The sequence below is a fragment of the Pongo abelii genome, chromosome 10 (assembly GCF_028885655.2).
Source record: "Pongo abelii isolate AG06213 chromosome 10, NHGRI_mPonAbe1-v2.0_pri, whole genome shotgun sequence".
Lineage (NCBI taxonomy): Eukaryota > Metazoa > Chordata > Mammalia > Primates > Hominidae > Pongo > Pongo abelii.
The window spans coordinates 108879453-108899520 of record NC_071995.2 but is presented as its reverse complement, the minus strand read 5'-3'; the positions used below and the strand labels follow the sequence as shown (position 1 = coordinate 108899520).

The following is a 20068-nucleotide window of genomic DNA, read 5'->3' as shown; positions in this document are numbered from 1 at the left end:
TCTCAAGAGTTTCCAATATCTCTCCAAAGCACACAGATTAGTAGTTAATGAGTAAATAATCCTTCATTTCTCATGCATTCATTCAACAAAATTGAGGACCTGTTACGCCTCAGGCACTGAGCCAGGGGCTGGAAAGATGGCAATGGTGACGATGATGATGACAATTAGCATTTCTTGATTTGCACTCATTTGATAAATATTTCAACAATTAATAATTTACTTTGCACCTTCTACGATCCAGTCATTGATGATACAGAACATTGATCTACATCATCTGGTTCCTGCCCTTGTGGAGTTTACAAGGAAGGCGAGGGATATTGAACACATGATCCCATTGAGTCCTCACAATAGTTCCTTGAGTTAGCTTACTATTATCATCCCCATTTAACACAGAATTTTCCAACCTCTGCACTATGGACATTTTGGGCTGGATAATCTTTGTCATGGAGGGGCTGCTCTGTGCACTGTAGGATATTTAGCAGTGTCCCTGGCCTTCTACCCAACTAGGTGCCAGCTGCAACCATTCCCCTCCCCCTAGTTGTGACAACCAAAAAATGTCTCCAGACATTGCAAACTGTCCTGGAGGAAACAAAATTGTTCCCAGTTAAGAATCACTGATTCCATGAATGAAGGAATAGAGGGTCAGGGCGGGCTAAGACATTTCCTAAAGGTCATACTGCTGGTGGGTAGGACTCACACCCTGGTCTACCCAAAGCCCATGGTCCTTACCATTGCAGTGTGAAACTGTATTTCCTTGACAACAGATGATTGTGAGTTTGGATGGTTGTAGACTTCATTATCTCATCCTACAAAATGGAAGTTATCTGTGTTAATTTGGATCCTCTGGGAAGCAGATGCCAGGACAGGCTCAGACTTGCAGGGGATTTATCAAGGGAATGCCTGTGAAAGATGAAGTGCGGATGTCTTCAGACTGGGATGTTGGGCTAACACCTGGGGAAAGAGACGGGGAAGGAAGGAGTGAGGAGGAGGAGCTGCAGACAGCAATGCGGGTCTCAGAAAGTTTTGGCTGGACGGATGAGGGCTTCCTGAACAAAGTCACTGGTAGGATGAATCTCAGGTCAGCAGCAGTGGGGCTGTGCTACCACCCCCGCTGTGCTGTCATTGGCTAGGAGCCATCTGAGGAAACATGGCCTTGGCGTGAACTTGGTGGATCCAGAGGAATGGGAATGAGGACTGAGTCAACTGTGCTCTCCGTGCAGACTCTCTCTCTCTCTCTCTCTTTTTTTTTTAAGACAAGGTCTCACTCTGTCACTCAGGCTGGAATGTGGTGACATGATCACAGCTCACTGCAGCCTCAACCTCCTGGGTTCAAGTGATTATCATGCCTCAGCCTCCTGAGTAGCTGGGACCGCAGACACATGCCACCACGCCTGGCTAATTTTTGTATTTTTTAGTAGAGCCAGGGTTTCATCATGTTGGCCAGGCTGGTCTTGATCTCCTGACCTTAAGTGATCCTTAAGTGATTTCAGCCTCCCAAAGTGCTGGGATTATAGGCATGAGCCACTGCACCCAGCCATGCAGACTCTCTAGAGGGAGATGTGAGCAGTGCACTACATGGCTGCTACATCATCAAAGTGGTGCCCATTGGTTACATTCACCTTAAGGCAAGGAGACTAAAAAGTGGTACACTTTTCAGGAGACTACCAGTGGTGCAGTGGGGAACAAAGCCAGGTTGGCCTTCTTTAAGCAAAAGTGTTCATTTTCCTTGCATTGTCTTGAGCTTCTTAGTGATCTTCAAAGTCAGCTCTGACTTGAGTTCCATCAGTGAGGAAGTAAAGAGCACAGCCTTGAAGGGCTACTGGTTAGCTAGTGTCTCGGCCTTGGTTTCCCCATTTGCACGATGGAGTTAACCTGCCCTAACTCAAAGGGCTGATGTGAAGACTTAATGTATAGGAAAGTTTATGGAATTGCTACACATTTGTTTTCAGAAGAGGATGTGAACCCTCTGCCTTGTTTCTTGTTTTTTGTAAGGACATCTCCCTTCCAGCCACCCTCTCATTCTCCCAAGATCCATCTCTGCACCTACACAGGGGACCACAAACTAGCTAAATTAGATAGATAAGCTGTACTTGGCTCATAGAGTATTTTTAAAAAAGAACCAACATTTAAAATTGAGGCATTTTTGGGAGGCCAAGGCAGGCAGATCACCTGAGGTCAGGAGTTCGAGATCAGCCTGGCCAACATGGTGAAACCCTGTCTCTGGCCAGGTGCAGTGGCTCACGCCTGCAATCCCAGCACTTTGGGAGACCAGGGTGGGTGGATCACCTGAGGTCAGGAGTTCGAGACCAGCCTGAACAATATGGTGAAACTTCATCTCTTCTAAAATTACAAAAATTAGCAGGGCATGGTGGTATGTGCCTGTAGTCCCAGCTACTTGGGAGGCTGAGGCAGGAAAATCACTTGAACCTGGGAGGTGGAGGTTGCAGTGAGCCGAGATTGCGCCACTGCACTCTAGCCTGGGCAACAGAGAGAGACTCGGTCTCAAAAAATAATAATAAAATAAAATAAATAAATAAAATTGAGGCATTTTACATAAAAATCTGGATTTCCAGGCTGCCTTGAAAAATTACTTTTTCTAGTTTCTGGTTTGAGACCCTGTGGTGGACTCACAGCCTAGTGTGGACTCGTGGTGGGGTTCAGGAGATTTCTGTGCTTCTCAAACTCCGAACTCCGAACTCCATATTGCTTGGCATCCCACGGGAGTTGGATGAGGGGCTGGGACCAGTGTAGATTCCAGTGGGTAGAGGAGCAAAAGCTCTGCCACTGTGTAGGAAGGGTCAGGAAGGGTCAGCCTAACTGCTTAATAAATCAGAGTGGATGGGGGAGGAAACTGACTGGCAGTCTGGAGGTCTGGCTTCTGGGTTCAGATCTTTAGGCTTCATTTCTGAATTTGTGAAATGAACGCAGCTGGACATAGATCTAAAGATGTCTGTGATTGCATATTTCTGTGAACTGATGAAAGGAATGCAGATTTCAGTAACAACAGTTTTGATATGCAATGTAAAAATTGCAGTACCCTGAGAAATGTTGAGAACTTTTGATTTGGTAATACTACTTCTAAGAATAAACCTGAGGAAGTAATATTTAAATTATATACATCTGTGATCTCCAAGCTCACTGCAGCAATTACAGAAAAAATTCTCCAAGAACCATGATGGCAAAAGCTAAGAAAATGGCTAAATAAACACAGTTAACTTCATGAAAAGAATATTTAAAAACTATATTTATGTTAATAAGGGAGCCGTATTCCTTTATTATATTATTGTGTTAAGTCAAAAAAATGTTAAATCTGGCCAGGTGTGGTGGCTCACACCTGTAATCCTAGCACTTTGGGAGGCCAAGGCGGGCGGATCACTTGAGGTCAGGAGTTCGAGCCCAGCCTGGCCAATATGGTGAAACCCCGTCTCTACTAAAAACACAAAAAAATTAGCCAGGTGTGGTGGCGTGTGCCTGTGGTCCCAGCTACTTGGGAGGCTGAGGCAGGAGAATCGCTTGAACCCAGGAGGCAGAGGTTGCAGTGAGGTGCCAGCCTGGGCAACAGAGGAAGATTCTGTCTCAAAAAGAAAAAAAAAAAAAAGAAAATCTTAAGAAAATACTCAAACATTAAAAGATATTTCCCACGTTTCTATTAAAAAAAAAGAAAAAAAAGAAAAATTAGAAAATCTGGCCACAATCATAGATTGGCTGGAGCTGAGGAAGCCTGCTTGCTTACAATGGGACATGCACTGTCGAGTCTGCCACAGTCCCCACCACTCCCTGTTGTCTCTGATCCTAAAGCCCCAGTGTCAGTTGATGGTGATCATCACGTTTGTGCTGCCATTTTTCTTACAGTAATATTCCTTTGTCTCACAAATGTATCAGAGAGAAAAGGAAAGAGTAGACCAGAAAGGCCCCTGATCTTCCTTATACCTGCCACCACTTCATAGGCTTCCATCACCACCTGGTTGCTATAGCATCTGAGTTTACCTTGGAGCCCGCCATCCTTTTAAGCTCGTCTGAAACTTCTTTCCTAAAATTATCTCTGCCATTTATAAGAACTCCTTGCATTTATATTTCCCTTCACGTTCACAAAGCACTGCCAGCCACAGGAGGGCATTCGATTCTTCCAGCCACCCAAGAGGAACGTATTATTTCCTTCATTCTAGAGAACTGAATCTGGAAGATGAAGTGATTTACCCAAGGACACAGCTGGTTAATGGCAGAGCAAAGTCCTTCTTGACTCTGAGTCCATTTTTTCCATTACTCTAGGAAACAAAGTATGTCTGAACTTTCAGTTGCAAAAGACAGAAAGTTAACTGAAACTGGCTTAAGCCAAAAAAGGCAATTGATTGGATTACGTAACTGGAAATCCGTAGAAGCCATGGACTTCAATACAACTGGCTGGAGAAGCTCCAAGATTTCCCTCAGAGTGGTCACACTTCCTCCATCTCTCAGCTCTTCCCTTTACCATGTTGGCTTTATTTCCCAGTATCCTCTCTCTGCTCCTGATAGCAAAGCAGCCACCAGCAGCTCCACGCTTCATGCTAATAGCTCCAAATCCAATGGAGAGAGAGCTTCCCTTTCTAGACAGGCCCCACAGATAGAACAGAGTCTCCTTGGTCTTGATTGGCCTGATCAGGTCATGTGCCCAGCTGTGAGCCAATCACTGGTGGGAGGGATTGACCAGAGTTGGGTCATGTGACCACCTGGAACCGAGGGATAGGGTTGGCTGCACCCAAGCAGGAGCTGAGGGCTGATGGTGGGGAAGGAATGACTCCTCCAAAGGAAAGCCAGGTGCTCTTCTCAGAAGTGGGGAATGAGGCCAGGACGGTAGCTCATGCCTTTAATCCCAGCACTTTTGGAGACCGAAGTGGGCGGGTCACCTGAGGTCAGGAGTTCAAGACCAGCCTGGCCAATATGGTGAAACCCCGTCTCTACTAAAAATTCAACAATTAGCCGGGCCTGGTGGCGCGTGCCTTCCCAGATACTCGGGAGGCTGAGGCACGAGAATCACTCGAACCCCGGAGGTGGAGGTTGCAGTGAAACGAGATCTCACCAGTGCACTCAAGCCTGGTGACAGAGTGAGACTCCATCTTAAAAAAAAAGAAAAAGAAAAAGAAAAAGGAAAAAAAAAGAAGTGAGGAATGAATGCTGAATAAGTCAAAGAACCAGATATCTACAATACCTGCAATCTTCCTGGTGCAGGCCCTTCTGCTCTGTGGAAGCCATCCTTATTCCCTCTTTCTCCATTCAGGTTGCCCAAGTCAAGTCTCCCACATCCAACTGCTCTGAACTCCAGTGAACTTGTTCTTCTGGGTACTCTCAGTGCAGTGAGAATCTGAACCGCACACACCAGCACTCAGCTCTATAGCTGTGGACTGAATGAAAGAATGAGGAGATAATTTGTATGAATTGTGATAATTAGAAAACAGTACCAAGTCTGAAAGGAAACAAACAAAATGTTAGTGTGGCTCTCTCCGAGTGGTAGGAGTATGAGCGATTCTGGCTTTGTTTCCGTATTCCTTTCTGTATTTTCTACCATGAAGAAACACTATAAATGATAATAGCAAAAAGGAAGTAATGCCAGTCTGGTTTAAACAGCTGGCCTATAAGCAATGTGAGGGCAAGGGCCACGTGTTGATTCTGTGCTATTCCTAACTCCCAGCAGCAGGGCACACGGTGTCAGAGCTCCTTAGAGCCTGCTGGGAGCTAAATTCACAGCATCAGGGCTTAGAACAGAGACTGTTGGTCCCCTTCCCAAAAGCCACTCCCCGCCAAGTTCTTTCAAATTCTCTGAACCTCAATTTTGTGTGGTGTCCTCCCTCCTCCTTGTAGTTATGTGCTTCATGGAGGGCAGATACCAGCCCCAAGCCCTGTGGTAGAGAAAGAATCCTCTAGTGAATCGGTCTATGCCAGGGTTTCTCAACTTCAACACTGCTGACATTTTAGGCCAGGTTAGGCCAGGTAAGGCCAGGTGCAGTGGCTCAAGCACGGATTCCCAGCACTTTGGAAGGCCAAGGTAAAAGGATTGCTTGAGGCCAGGAGTTCAAGACCAGCCTGGGCAACATAGCGAGATCCCTGTCTCACCAAAAAAAAATATATATATATATATATATATATATATATATATATATATTTGTGAGATCCCTGTCTCACACACACACACACACACACAAATATATATATATATATATATTTTTTTTTTTTTTAAAGGCCAGATAATTCTTTGCTGTGGGGCTGACCTGCATCGTAAGATTTTAGCAGCATCCCTGGCCTCTACTCAGTAGGTGCTAGTAGTATCCTGCCCTCAGTTGTGGCAATCAAAAATGTGAGCAGACAGTACCAAATGTCCCTTCCAGGATAAAATTACCGCTGGTTGAGATCCAGAGGCCTAAGCCTTCATGTCAATCTCATTCCCTGGCTAGTGATTGGTTTAGGCAGGGCCATGTGATCCATTTCTGGCCAATGAGATGTGAGAGCAAATCAGCTGGGGTGGGTAGTTCCTTTTATAAAGAGACACAAGGAAGAGGCCTTTTATCTTCCTTTGGATGTTGCCCCCGTTGGCTGCCATGCTTGGGAATGCAGTTGCCATCTCGTATCCATGAGGGGGACTCACATTGAAGCGCACTTTTGCCCATCGTGATGAAGGTGAAAAAATGGAGAGAAGCTGCTGATGTTGTTTAGTGGCTACCTTTGCTAGCTTGCAGTTTACTTGTTAGGTGAAATTTTCCTAATGTTTACGTGTTTAAGCTAATTTGAGTTGCACTTTTCTGTTACAGCATCTTATCCAACCCAGGAGTCTGTTGATGACATAGCACACACAAACAGATCAAAACAACAAACAAGGCCGAGCGCGGTGGCTCACACCTGTAATCCCAGCACTTTGGGAGGCCGCGGTGGGAAGATCGATCACCTGAGGTCAGGAGTTCCAGACCAGCCTGGCCAACATGGTGAAACCCCGTCTCTACTAAAAATACAAAAATTAGCCAGGCATGGTGGCGGGCGCCTGTAATCCCAGCTACTCGGGAGGCTGAGGCAGGAGAATCGCTTGAACCTGGGAGGCAGAGGTTGCAGTGAGCTGAGATCGTGCCACTGCACTCTACCCTGGGTGACATGAGCAAAACTCTGTCTAAAAAAAAAAAAAAATTTATGGTAGTGCACGCCTGTAGTCCAGCTACTCGGGAGGCTGAGGTAGAAGAATCACTTGAACCTGGGAGGTGGAGGTTTCAGTGAGCCGAGATCGTGCCACTGCACGCCAGCCTGGGCGACAGAGCGAGACTCATCTCAAAACAAAAACAAAAACTATAACAACAAACAAACAACAACATCAAAAGACCATCAAAACCAGTGATTGGATGTTTGGGGTGTGGATATCAGAATCTGGAGTTGGGGACAGGTGTGTCATTTGATAGTCCTTTTTGAGAACCACTGTCTATGTAAAGCTTCCAGTTTCCTATGGGATTGCTAATAATGGTGTGGCTGCTGAGACAGGGAAAGGGGCTTAATTCCTTTTGTAAAACAAGGAGCAATATTTGGATGAGAACTCACTCACTACATTTCATCACATAAAAACTGCAGAACGCCAGATTCTGTTGTTGTTAAGCTAATATTTCTGGGAGTCAACCAGTCTGTAAGATGGAGCTGATTGTGAATATGCTAGTGCCGGGTGCAGTGGCTCACTGCTGTAAATCCCAGCTACTTGGGAGGCCAAGGTGGGAGGATCACTTGAAGCCAGGAGTTTGAGGCCAGCCTGGGCAACATAGTGAGACCCTGTTGCTAAAATAAATAAATAAAACCTGGAGAGGCGGGGCTTGGTGGCTCATGCCTGTAATCCCAGCATTTTGGGAGGCTGAGGCAGGTGTATCACCTGATGTCAGGAGTTTGAGACCAGCCTGGCCAACATGGTGAAACCTTGTCTCTACTAAAAATATAAAAATTAGCCGGGCGTGGTGGCTCATGCCTGTAGTCCCACCTACTCGGGAGGCTGAGGCGTGAGAATCGCTTGAACCCAGGAGGTGGAGGTTGCACTGAGCCAAGATTGCGCCACTGCACTCCAGCCTAGGTGTCAGAGCAAGACTCTGTCTCAAAACAAACAATCAAACAAGCAAAAAAAACACCTGGAGGAAACAAAAGAACAAGAAAATGCTAAGCCAAATGACATAACCTCTAGAGGCCACTGTTTGCTCACCTGTAAACTGGAGGAGAATAAGATGAGAATTCTGATACTGAGGATCAGAAAGTGCTTCATGAACCATAAAGCAGGTAATAGATTACCAATGCTATGCAGCGCAGACATACAGCAATGTGTTCATACCATTCTGATAGTCTAAATTTAGGATGTGGTGTGACCAAAATTACCAGTTATTAAGTTTCTTATGCTTCTGAGGCTCTACTTCCTCATCTGTGCACTGTGGCAAGACCTTGTTCTGACCATGCGCTGAGGATAAAATATGGCTGTTTGAAAAAGAGTGACACAGACCACTAACTAATTATTTCAATGTTCTTGTTCAAGGCCAGACAAAAGCAACGCAGATCCATAGAGAATGTTGGTGCATCACTGCCCTCTGCTGGTCAGTAGCAGTACCACCATGGTTTCAGAGAGGAAAGGGTCTTTACAAAGGGATTCCTGGAAAACTGAGACACGGAGAGGGGAAGAGATTTGCTCAAGGGCACAGAGTTAGCTTTGGACAAAGTGAAGTCCAAATTTGAGATTCCTGATCCCTAGCTCTTTCTAGAGGGAGAAAAATAATGCTGGAAACTCGTTGATTTTTATTTCACTCTCACTAGGCTCTGCACAGCGTTTCTTTTCTTTTCTTTTTTTTTTTTTTTTGAGACAGTCTCGCTCTGTTGCCCAGGCTGGAGTGCAGTGGCATGACCTTGGCTCACTGCAACCTCTGCCTCCCAGGTTCAAGCAATTCTCCTGCCTCAGCCTCCTGAGTAGCTGGGACTACAGGCGCCCGCCACCATGCCTGTCTAATTTTTGTATTTTTAATAGAGATGGGGTTTCACCATATTGGCCAGGCTGGAATCGAACTCCTGACCTTGTGATTTGCCCGTCTCAGCCTCCCAAAGTGTTGGGATTACAAGTGTGAGCCACCGTGCCCAGCTCTGCATGGCGTTTCTAAATAGCCTGATTGGAATTTCTCTCTCCTGGGCTTCCTTTGCCACCCAAACTGCTTGGGTTTCTTGTCCTTTTTTTTTTTTTTGAGACAGAGTCTTGCTGTGTTGCCCAGGCTGGAGTGCTGGAATCTACACTCACTGCAACCTCCACCTTCTGGGTTCAAGTTCTTTTCCTGCCTCAGCCTCCAGAGTAGCTGGGATTACAGGCATGTGCCACCACGCCTGGTTAATTTTTGTATTTTTAGTAGAGACGGGTTTTTGCCATGTTGGCCAGGCTGGTCTCGAACTCCTGACCTCAAGTGATCCACCTGCCTCGGCCTCCCAAAGTGCTGGGATTACTGGCATGAGCCAGTGCGCCTGGCCTTTTGTCCTTTTATTCATAGCTGGATAACTACCTGCAGCCCCATAAGGCCCAAAGTCCTCTTGGGTGCTAGGTGCTTTACGAAAATTATCTTGGATTCTTACAACTACTTTGTAAGTTAGGCCAGGAAACTAAAGCTCAGACAGGTTAAGACACTCGTCGGAGGTCCCACAGCCACTAAAGCACAGAAGCTGGGATCTGAGCACTCACTTGAGACCCCCCCAAGGCCCACAATCTATTTGCCACCAAAAACAAAACAAAGCAAAACACCATGGTAATTGTGTTGAAGATGATCTATTTAATGTAATCTTGTGTTTTTTGATTGCCCCGAATCGTATTTGCTGGGCAGACACACGATGAAGCCATAGTGGAGGGAAGACTTTTTTTTTTTTTTTTTTTGAGACGGAGTTTCACTCTTGTTGCCCAGGCTGGAGTGCAATGGCATGATCTCGGCTCATGGCAACCTCCGCCTCCCGGGTTCAAGCGATTATCCTGCCTCAGCCTCCCCGAATAGCTGGGATTTCAGGCATGCACCACCACCCCAGCTAATTTTGTATTTTTAGTAGAGACGGGGTTTCTCCATGTTGGTCAGGCTGGTCTTGAACTTCTGACCTCAGATGATCCGCCCGCCTCGGCCTCCCAAAGTGCCGGGATTACAGTCATGAGCCACCGTGTCTGGCCAGGAAGACCTTTTTTTGAGCACCTGTCACGTGCTGGTGATACTCACTTGCGTTATCTCTGTTAATTCTCCTATTGACACAATATGATCCTGAATCCTGTCCACAATATTGAGGCACAGATGAACAAATGAGTTCAAAGAGGTTAAGACATTTGCCCAAGGTCATTCGGTGAAAGCTGGGATTCAGGCTCTAATCTCCCTGCTTGATGTTAGAATCTAAGTAATTCTAAGTAATTATGCTTTTTTTTTTTTTTTTTTGAGATGGAGTTTCTCCTTTGTTGCCCAGGCTGGAGTGCAATGGCACAAGCTCAGCTCACTGCAACCTCTTCTGTCTTAGCCTCCTGAGTAGCTGGGATTACAGGTGCCCGCCACTACACCCGGCTAATTTTTTGCATTTTTAGTAGAGATGGGGTTTCACCGTGTTGGCCAGGCTAGTTAAATTATGTTTTTAAAAACATAGATAGGGGAAAACATAGGGAGGCAGTCAGGATGGACCACAGGCTTCCCCACCATGAAACCCTTCAGACTTTCTCACAGAAATGAGGGGAACTGAGCCAAGTGCAGTGGCTCATGCCTGTAATCCCAGCTTGGGAGGCTGAGGCAGGAGGATCGCTTGAGCCCACGAGTTCAAGGCTGCAGTGAGCCATGATTGTGCCACTGCGTTCCAGCCTGGGCAACAGAGTGATACTCTAACTCAAAAAAAAAAAAAAGAGAAGAAAAGAAAGAGGAAAGGAAAGAAAGAGGAAAGGGAGGGGAGAGGAGCGGGGGAGGGGACGGGAGGGGAGAGGAGCGGGGGAGGGGACGGGAGGGGAGAATCGAAGCGAAGCCGGGCGCAGTGGCTCAGGCCTGTAATCCCAGCACTTTGGGAGGCTGAGGCGGGCATATCACCTGAGGCCGGGAGTTCAAGACCAGCCTGACCAACATGGAGAAACCCAGTCTCTACTGAAAATACAAAATTAGCCAGGCATCGTGGCACATGCCTGTAATCCCAGCTACTCGGGAGGTTGAGGCAGCAGAATCGCTTGAACCCGGGAGGTGGAGGTAGCAGTGAGCCGAGATCGCACCATTGCACTCCAGTCTGGGCAACAAGAGCGAAACTCTGTCTGAAAAACAGAAAAGAGGGGCCAGGCATGGTGGCTGATGCCTGTAATCCTAGCACTTTGGGAGGCCAAGGCAGGCACATCACTTGACCCTAAACAAGAGTTTGAGACCAGCCTAGGCAACATGGTGAAACTTGTCTCTACAAAAATACAAAAATTAGCTGGGCATGGTGGCAGATGCCCTGTAGTCCCAGCTACTTGGGAGGCTGAGGTGGGAGGATCACTGAGCCTGGGGAGTCGAGGCTGATCACCCCTCAGGACTGGACGTCCTCCTAGTCTGGGTTCAAACCCTACATTTCTGAACACTACTGTGTGCCAGGCCCTGGCAAAGCATATTTCTTTTAATTCTCCTGACAACACTGTGAAGTTGGTACAGTTATTATCACCATTTTACAGGTGAGCAAACTGAAGCTCTGAGACATTGATTAAGTATCTTGCTTAAGAGCAAGAGCAGTGGGCGAGCCCAGGTGTTGATAATTTGCCAACATTTGATGGGATGCTTCATGGTCTTATTCCTCCCGATTTGCAGACAGGAAAACAGAGTTACAGAAAAATGAAAGTGATTTGCCTCAGGATCTTTGTATTTGCTGTCTTCTCTGCCTGGAATGCTCTTCCCAGTTATCTCCTTGGCTCACCCTCTCACCTTCTTAAGGTCTCCACTTAAAAGTCATCATCTTAGGGAGATCTTTTCTGATCACTCTATTTAAAAGTTTAGGCTGGGCATCATGGCTCACAACTATTAATCCTAGCGCTTTGGGAGGCTGAGGCAGGAAGAATACTTGAGACCAGGAGTTTGAGACCAGCCTGGGCAACATGATAAAACCTGGGCTCTATAGAAAATACAAAAATTAGCCTGGTGTGGTGGTACATGCTTGTGGTCCCAGTTACACAAGAGACTGAGGTGGGAGGATTGCTTGAGCCAAGGAGGTTGAGGCTTCAGTGAGCCATGATTGTGCCACTGCACTCCAGCCTGGGTGACAGAGTGAGACCTTGTCTCAAAAAGTAAATAAATAAGGCCGGGCACGGTGGCTCAAGCCTGTAATTTGGGAGCACTTTGGGAGGCCAAGGTGGGTGGATCACCTGAAGTCAGGAGTTTAAGACCAGCCTGGCCAACATGGTGAAACCCTGTCTCTACTAAAAGTACAAAAATTAGCCAGCTGTGGTGGCAGGCGCCTGTAATCCCAGCTACTCAGGAGGCTGAGGCAGGAGAATCACTTGAACCCGGGAGGTGGAGGTTACAGTTAGCCGAGATCGCGCCACTGCACTCCAGCCTGGGCGACAAGAGCGAGACTCTGTTTCAAAAATAATAAATAAATAAATAAATAAATAAATAAATAAAACCCCATGCTTCTAACTCAATGACAAAAAGACAACCCAAGTCACACGTGAGCAAAGGACTTGAATAGACATTTATCTAAGAAGATATACACGTGGCCAATGACCACATGAAAAGATGCTTACCACATAATAATTTGTATTAGGGAAATGCCAACCAAAACCACATGACATACAACTTCATTTCACTAGGTCGATTATTATTTTTTAAATGGAGGCCAGACGCGGTGGCTCACGCCTGTAATCCCAGCACTTTGGGAGGCTGAGGTGGGCAGATCACCTGAGGTCAGGAGTTCAAGACAGCCTGGCCAACATGGCGAAACCTGGTCTCTACTAAAAATACAAAAAGTAGCTGGGCGTGGTGGCAGGTCCCTGTAATCCCAGCTACTCAGGAGGCATGATAATCACTTGAACCCGGGAGGTGGAGGTTGCAGTGAGCTGAGATCGCACCACTGCACTCCAGCTTGGGTGACAGAGCGAGACTCTCTCTCAAAAATAACAAGTATTGGTGAGAAGATAAAGACATTGGAACCTTTGTATATCACTGATAGGAATGTAAAATGATGCTGCTGCTGTAGAAAACAGTTTGGCCATCCCTCAAAAAGTTAAACATAGAATTACCATATGACACAGCAGTTCCACTCTTAGGTTTTTACCCAAAAGAATTGGAAACAGGGATTCAAACAGAAGTTTTTTATTTGTATTTTTTAATTTTTAGTAGAGATGGAGTTTCACTGTGTTGGCCAGGCTAGTCTCGAACTCCTGACCTCAAGTGATCCATCCATCTCGGCCTCCCAAAGTGCTGGGACTACAGGCATGAGCCACTGCACCCAGCCTCAAATAGATACTTGTAACCTGAATGTTCATAGTAGCACTATTCACAATAGCCAAAGATGGAAACAACTCAGATGTCCTTAAACAGATGAATGGATTAACAAAATGTGGTCTATCCATGCAATTCAATTTTGTTCAGCCATAAAAAGGAATGAAAGGCACATGCTACAACATGAATGAACCTTGAAAACAAGGTGAGCTTCTTGTGAAAGGAGCTAGTGACAGAAGGCCACATAGTGTGTGATGCCATTTATATGAAATATCCAAAAACAGACAAATCCATACAGAGAAAGAAAACTGGTGGTTACCAGGGGCTGGAGGAAGGGGGAATGGAGACGGACTCCTTAATGGGTATGGGGTTTCCTTCTGGGACGATGAGAATGTTCTGGAACTAGACAGAGATAGTGGTTGCACAACATTGTGAATGAACTAAATGCCACTAAATTGTTCACTTAAAAAAAAAATAGAGGCCGGGCACAGTGGCTCACATCTGTAATCCCAGCACTTTGGGAGGCTGAGGCAGGTGGATCACCTGAGGTCAGGAGTTTGAGACCAGCCTGGACTCGAACTCTGGTGAAACTCTGTCTCTACTAAAAAAATACAAAAATTAGCCAAGTGTGGTGGCTCATGCCTGTAGTCCCAGCTACTCGGGAGGCTGAGGCACGAGAATCACGTGAATCCAGGAGGTAGAGGTTGCAGTGAGCCGAGATTACGCCTGTACTCCAGCCTGGGTAACAGAGTGAGACTTGGTCTCAAAACAAACTGACAAACAAACAATAACAAAAATAGAGATGGTGTCTTGTCATGTTGCCCAGTTGGTCTCCAACTCGTGGGATCAAGCAATCCTCCCGTCTCAGCCTCCCAAAGTACTGGGATTACAGGCCTGCGCCCCCGCACCAGCGAATTGTTCACTTTTAAATGGTTAATTTCATGTTATGTGAATTTCACCTCAATGGAAAAGCTCAACCCCAAACATGCCTTATCTTCCCTCCCTGCCTGATTTTTCTCCTAGTGTACAGGGCTCCTCATATACAGTGTGTCTGACTTATGTGTCCGTTGTTCATCCTGCTTCTTTAAAATATAAATTCCAACAGGGTAGGGGTTTTGTCTGTTTTGTTAACTCACGTATCCCCAAAGAGTCTCTGGTACTCAATAAATATTTGTTGAATAAATAAATTAGATAGGGTGTGGGGATGAAGAGAGTCCCACTGCCATCCGCACCCCCATCTCTAATTCTAACAGGCTCCTGTTAATGATGATCCCCAGTCTGGGCTGATTTTCCCCTCCTTTTCCTGAAGAGCAGCATCCACAGGCTTTTGCTCAGCTCAGCCCCTTTATATCCTTCTCTGCTGAGAGTTTGAGATAAAGGGGGCCACAATAGAAGACAATGAATCCATCACAATGTGTGATGAGCTGTCTGCTCTGTGGCTTCCCACAGCAATTTATCATGACCTGGAACCATAGCTGTGAGGCTGGGTGTTCACCCGCCAGGATCTTGCTCCCCAACTGCTTCGGAGGGGAATGTTTACAGGAACTTGTCAATAACATTTACTGAACAGCTGCTCAGATGCAGCCCTGTCCCAGGCACTCAGCCAAATGACAAATGAACTATATAATCATTCATTCATTCAGTGATTCATTCATTCTGTGATTGATTGATTGATTGATTCATTCATTCATTCATTCATTCATGTGGTTGTCAAACATTCACTGAGCACCTACTATGTACCTTGGACTGTGGTACTTGATTTCAAAGATGTCAACACATTACAGACCAGGATTTCTCAGCCTAGGCACTGTGGACTTTTGTTTTGTTTTGTTTTTTGTTTGTTTTTGTTGTTTTTGAGACAGGGTTTCACTCTATGGCCCAGGCTGGAGTGCAGTACATGATCATGGCTCACTGCAGCCTCAACCTCCTGGGCTGAAGCTATCTTCCCGCCTCAGTCTCTCAAATAGCTGTGACTACAGGCACACACCACCATGCCCGGCTAATTTTTTTTTTATTTTTTCTAGAGATAGGGTCTCCCCATAATGCCTAAGCTGGTTTTGAACTCCTGGGCTCAAGCAATCCTCCTGCCTCGGCCTCCTAAAGTGCTGGGATTACAGGTATGAGCCACTATGCCTGTCGCAGCCACTGTGCATACTGGGACCAGACATTTCTTTGTCACGGGGATTGTCCTATATTTTAGCAGCAACTCTGGCTGTAGATGCCAGTAGCACTCCCTCAGTCATGACAACTAAAATGTCTCCAGACATTGCCAAACGTCCTTGGGGCACACAGTCACCCCTAGTTGAGAATCACTGGTCTAGACAAGTATATTTTCCACAAATTATCAGACAGAGAAAAAAACGCATTTATTTTTGCTGTTTCCTCTCCCTCCCTCCCTCCCTCTCTCTCTCTCTCTCTCTCTCCCCCCACCCCACTTGCCTACCTATCTGGCTAGTTAAATTGGAAGGCAAGAGCATAATTACAGCTAACACTTGTAAAGGGCACATAGTAAGTGGTCATTTTATCTTGGTTATTCTCACAACAAGTGTACGGAGAAAATACCACTAATGCTCATTTTACATATGAAGAAATCAAGGTTCAGAGATGTTAAGCAAGCTGTCCAGGGTCACATGAAGATTAAGGGGCAGAGATGGGGTTCAAATCCAGGTCCATATGACTCCAGAGCACGGACTCTGCACCACTGCACCACACATTCCCTGGCACAGAGCCTCACACATCGTAGTGATCAATAAACATGTATTGCCTGGATGAATGAACACAAGGATGGGGCAAAGATTCTGAGAAAGGCCTGGAGAAGCATAGGCTGCAATCTGGGGACTTGACGTTCTGGAGGAACATGTATTATCTTAATTATTTCCATCCATCAGTCCATCCGTCCATCCATCCATCCATCGATCTATCCACTCATTCACCAAGTATTCCCCAAACATCTGAGTTGTGCCTGGCACCTAGGAGGAATTCTGGTTTCAAGATCTCATAGTCAGCCGGGCATGGTGGCTCATGCCTGTACTCCCAGCACTTTGGGAGGCCGAGGCAGACAGATCACTTGAGGTCAGGAGTTTGAGACCAGCTTGGCCAATGTGGTGAAACCCTGTCTCTACAAAAATATAAAAATTAGCCAGGCATGGTGGCATGCACCTGTAGTCCCAGCTACTCAGGAGGCTGAGGCAGGAGAATCGCTTGAACCCAGAAGGCAAAGGTTGCAGTGACCCGAGATCACACCACTGCATTCCAGCCTAGGCGACAGAGTGAGACTCCGTCTCAAAAAAAAAAAAAAAAAAAAAAAAAAAAAAAAATTCTCATAGCCAAAGAGGATCCATGAAATGTGCTCAGGAAGGAATAATTGCAACATCAGCTACAAAGTGAGAAGAGAAGCTATGTTATGAAGGGACACACAGATGCTAGGTTAGCCAAGACTTTTGGTCAAAAGTGAAAAAGTGATAGGCATGCCTGCTGCAATTGGCTTAAGCAATAAAGGGAGGTTACTGGTGCCTAAATCTAGTCGAGGTTGCAGGTATGGCTTGATCAGGGTGTTCAAATGATGTCGTCAGAAATCCCTCCATCATTTCCCTCTGGTTTCCTCTAAGTCAACTTCATTCCCTGCTGGCATGATGGCCACCAAGAACTTTAGGCACATAACCTGCCAGCTTAGCAACTCCAGCTCAAAGAGCACCATTTTTTCAATGATTTTAGCCAAAATTCCAAGACTCATATTAGACCAACCTGAATCATGTGCCTGCTCTTGAACAAAGCACAGTAGCCAGGAGAAAATGATGCTTTGATTGTCTAGGACTGTGTCCTGGACCCAGCCCTGGGACTTGTGGATGGGGACAGCTTGACCTGAGCCATATCAACTGAAAACATAGGAAGCATGGTGCTACCAAGAGATGTCTATTCCAGGTATGGTGGAGCCTCAGAGGAGAGCATGACTCTCTTTCAGCTGGTGGATCAGGGAAGGCTCATCCACCCTGTCCACCCTGGTCCAATAAGCCACAGCTATAGATATGAAGGCCTGTTGCATTCAGGTTGAGCTAGACGGGGAGGTTGGGCACGGCAAAAAAAAATCTATCCATCTCTGCTACAGTTAAATATTTGAATATTGAATTGTTTGTGGATCTTGTGAAATCAGTGACCTCTGAGGTCATCTAGGGACCCAGCACATTCCCACAGGACACAACCTAGCACCTGGTCAGAGCAATAGTTCATACCTGAGACCCTGAACTTTCAGACCCTCCCCTAGCCCCCACCAGCCTCTGTCAGTGCCAAGCTGGACAGAACAAACCACATGAGGTTGGTGGGGCCTCTTTCCCCCGGAAAAATGCAGAATGGTCATTTTTTGCCTGTACATTCCCAGACAAATAAATTCTCTTCTGGGAGCTTTTTCCTGGCTGAGCTATGTTATACGTTTCATAGCCGCCGAGATCCCCTGGGAACCCAGAGTTCCTTCCACGTGTAGGACAGGCTAGTCATTCAGCTCCGGGTCAGAGGACTGTTTCATTTGTACTGGTGGCGGAATTCTTGGTTGTCCTCAATTTGGTTGTCCTGATTTTCAGTGGGGAACATGGTCAACAGAATAAAGACTGCATTTCCCACCTTCTACTGCAGGTAGGTGTGACTGCATGACTAAGCTCCGGCCAATGACCAGCAAGTGGCAGTGATAGATCATGCCCTTCAAGGGAGGAACATGCCCTTTCTTTCTCCTTTCCTTTTTCTTCCAGCCTTCTGTTTAGAATTGAGTTCTGGTGGGAACCACTTAGGACCATGCTGATGAGGGTAACACCATATAGATGGCATAGCTGGGGCTGGGCGTGGTGGCCCATGTTTGCTTTCCCACCACTCTGGGAGGCCAAGGTGGGAGGACTGCTTGAGCCCAGGAGTTTGAGACCAGCCTGGGCAACATAGGATAACCTCGTCTCTGCAAATAAACTCCTGGCTCAAGCAATCTTCCGACCTCAGCCTCCCAAGTAGCTGGGCTACAAGCACACACTACCATGCCTGGCTAATTTAAAATCTTTTTTATTTTATTTTTTTAGAGATGGGGTCTTGCTATGCTGCCCAGGCTGGTCTTGAACTCCTGGACTCAAGAGATCCTCCTGCCTTGGCCTCCCAAAAGTGCTGGGATTACAGGCATGAGCCACTGTGCCTGGCTCATATTCTCAATAGAGAGGTCCCAATCGGCCACTGGCCAGCCAATAGTCTGGCCCTCCTGGGCAGATGTCCACCCTGGTACAGTAAGCCACAGCTATGGATATGAAGCTCTGTTGATTTCAGGTTGAGCTAGACGGGGAAGTTGGGCATGGCAGAAAAGCCTATCAATCTCTGCTACAATTAAATATTTGAATATTGGATTACTGAACCTGGGCATAGAGTAGCCACTGTCCTTGTCTTCGAAGAGCTTATATCCTATTACTATTTTATTATTATTAATGACATATCATTGTTAATTAATAGCTTCAGTTCACTAAACATTATTAGGTGCCAGGCGTGGTGCTTGTAATTAGTCATCTCATTGAATTCCCTTAATGAAAATTAGTCAATCAGAGACCTTTCCTCACAGATCGCAACCTCAGGGATGTTTGGGATTTCAGAGATGTGTTTTGGGGAAAGAAGTATAATTATTCAACTTTCACTTAATCAGAGAAGCTAAGTGGTAGGTGGAGTTGTAAAGGAAGGCAAAGAACTGGGCAGGCAGATGCTAAGTGGGAGACTGTTCTAGGCATAAGAGAAATGGGGGTGGGTATGAAAAAAAGCGAGAGAGCGAGTGAGAGCCAAGGGAAATTTGGTTTGACTGGATAAAAAGGCCAGTGAAAAGAGGGAGTTTTGGTAAGAGCTATGCATGGGCAGGGAGAAGTACATAGATCTTCAATCACAGACTCTACCACCATCCCCTCTCCTCTTCCTGCAGGTGGGCAGAGCCAAGGTGCTCTCCCTACTCCTTCTTCCTGGGGCCTTCAGAGATCCTGAGCTCATCCTCCTGACCTGCCCGTCAGTTCTGGCCCTCATGTCCTGTTTGCTGTACCTACTTTATCCCATGTCACCATCTCCATCCCCCAGCCTGGTGACAATCCCACTTCCTACCCATTCCATTGGCTTCTCTATTTGACTTGGAGCTCTTCAGCTGGATCGAGACAACTACTCTGATGAATGGCACGTCACTGAGTCAACAGAATGGGCCCAAGTGAGTCAATACCATTGACATGAAGGTGCTGTCAGTTTGGTGGGGGCTGAGGGAATGAGATTGTGTTTTAGCTGTGTTCGTTTGATTGTGAGGAATAGACAGTCACACACTGAGGGCTTAGTATACAGATGCTCAGAGAGAAATACGGAAGACGAGATCTCGTAGAAAACAAGAGGACATGTCATAAATGAGTCAGGTTTCCTGGAGTCCAGGACTAGGGAGGAACTCTCTATTGAAGACCACTCTAGGGAATCTTCATGCCGAAGTTCCACATTCAGTTCCTCTCTTCCTTCTCTTGGTCTCTCTGCTTCTGCTTTTTGTCTCATGTCCTAAATGTCCAACTATTCAGCATAACTTTACTCTGCTTCCCCTCTCCATGCTCTGTAGCAAAATACCCTGTTGGAATTAAATTAAAAATTTTTATATCTGCTTTAGCGAGAGAGATGGTGAC

The 20068-nt window shown here is 46.2% G+C and overlaps 1 protein-coding gene across 1 annotated transcript in view; it reads left to right on the top strand.

Moving 5' to 3' along the window:
• Positions 1-896: 896 nt before the first annotated feature.
• The window catches only part of LOC129047182 (uncharacterized), a 57091-nt gene continuing 37919 nt past the window's right edge, over positions 897-20068 (top strand). Inside the window, exon 1 of the mRNA XM_063711982.1 lies at positions 897-1062. Coding sequence (XP_063568052.1) covers positions 897-1062 — 166 coding nt within the window. The remainder of the gene's footprint in view (positions 1063-20068) is intronic.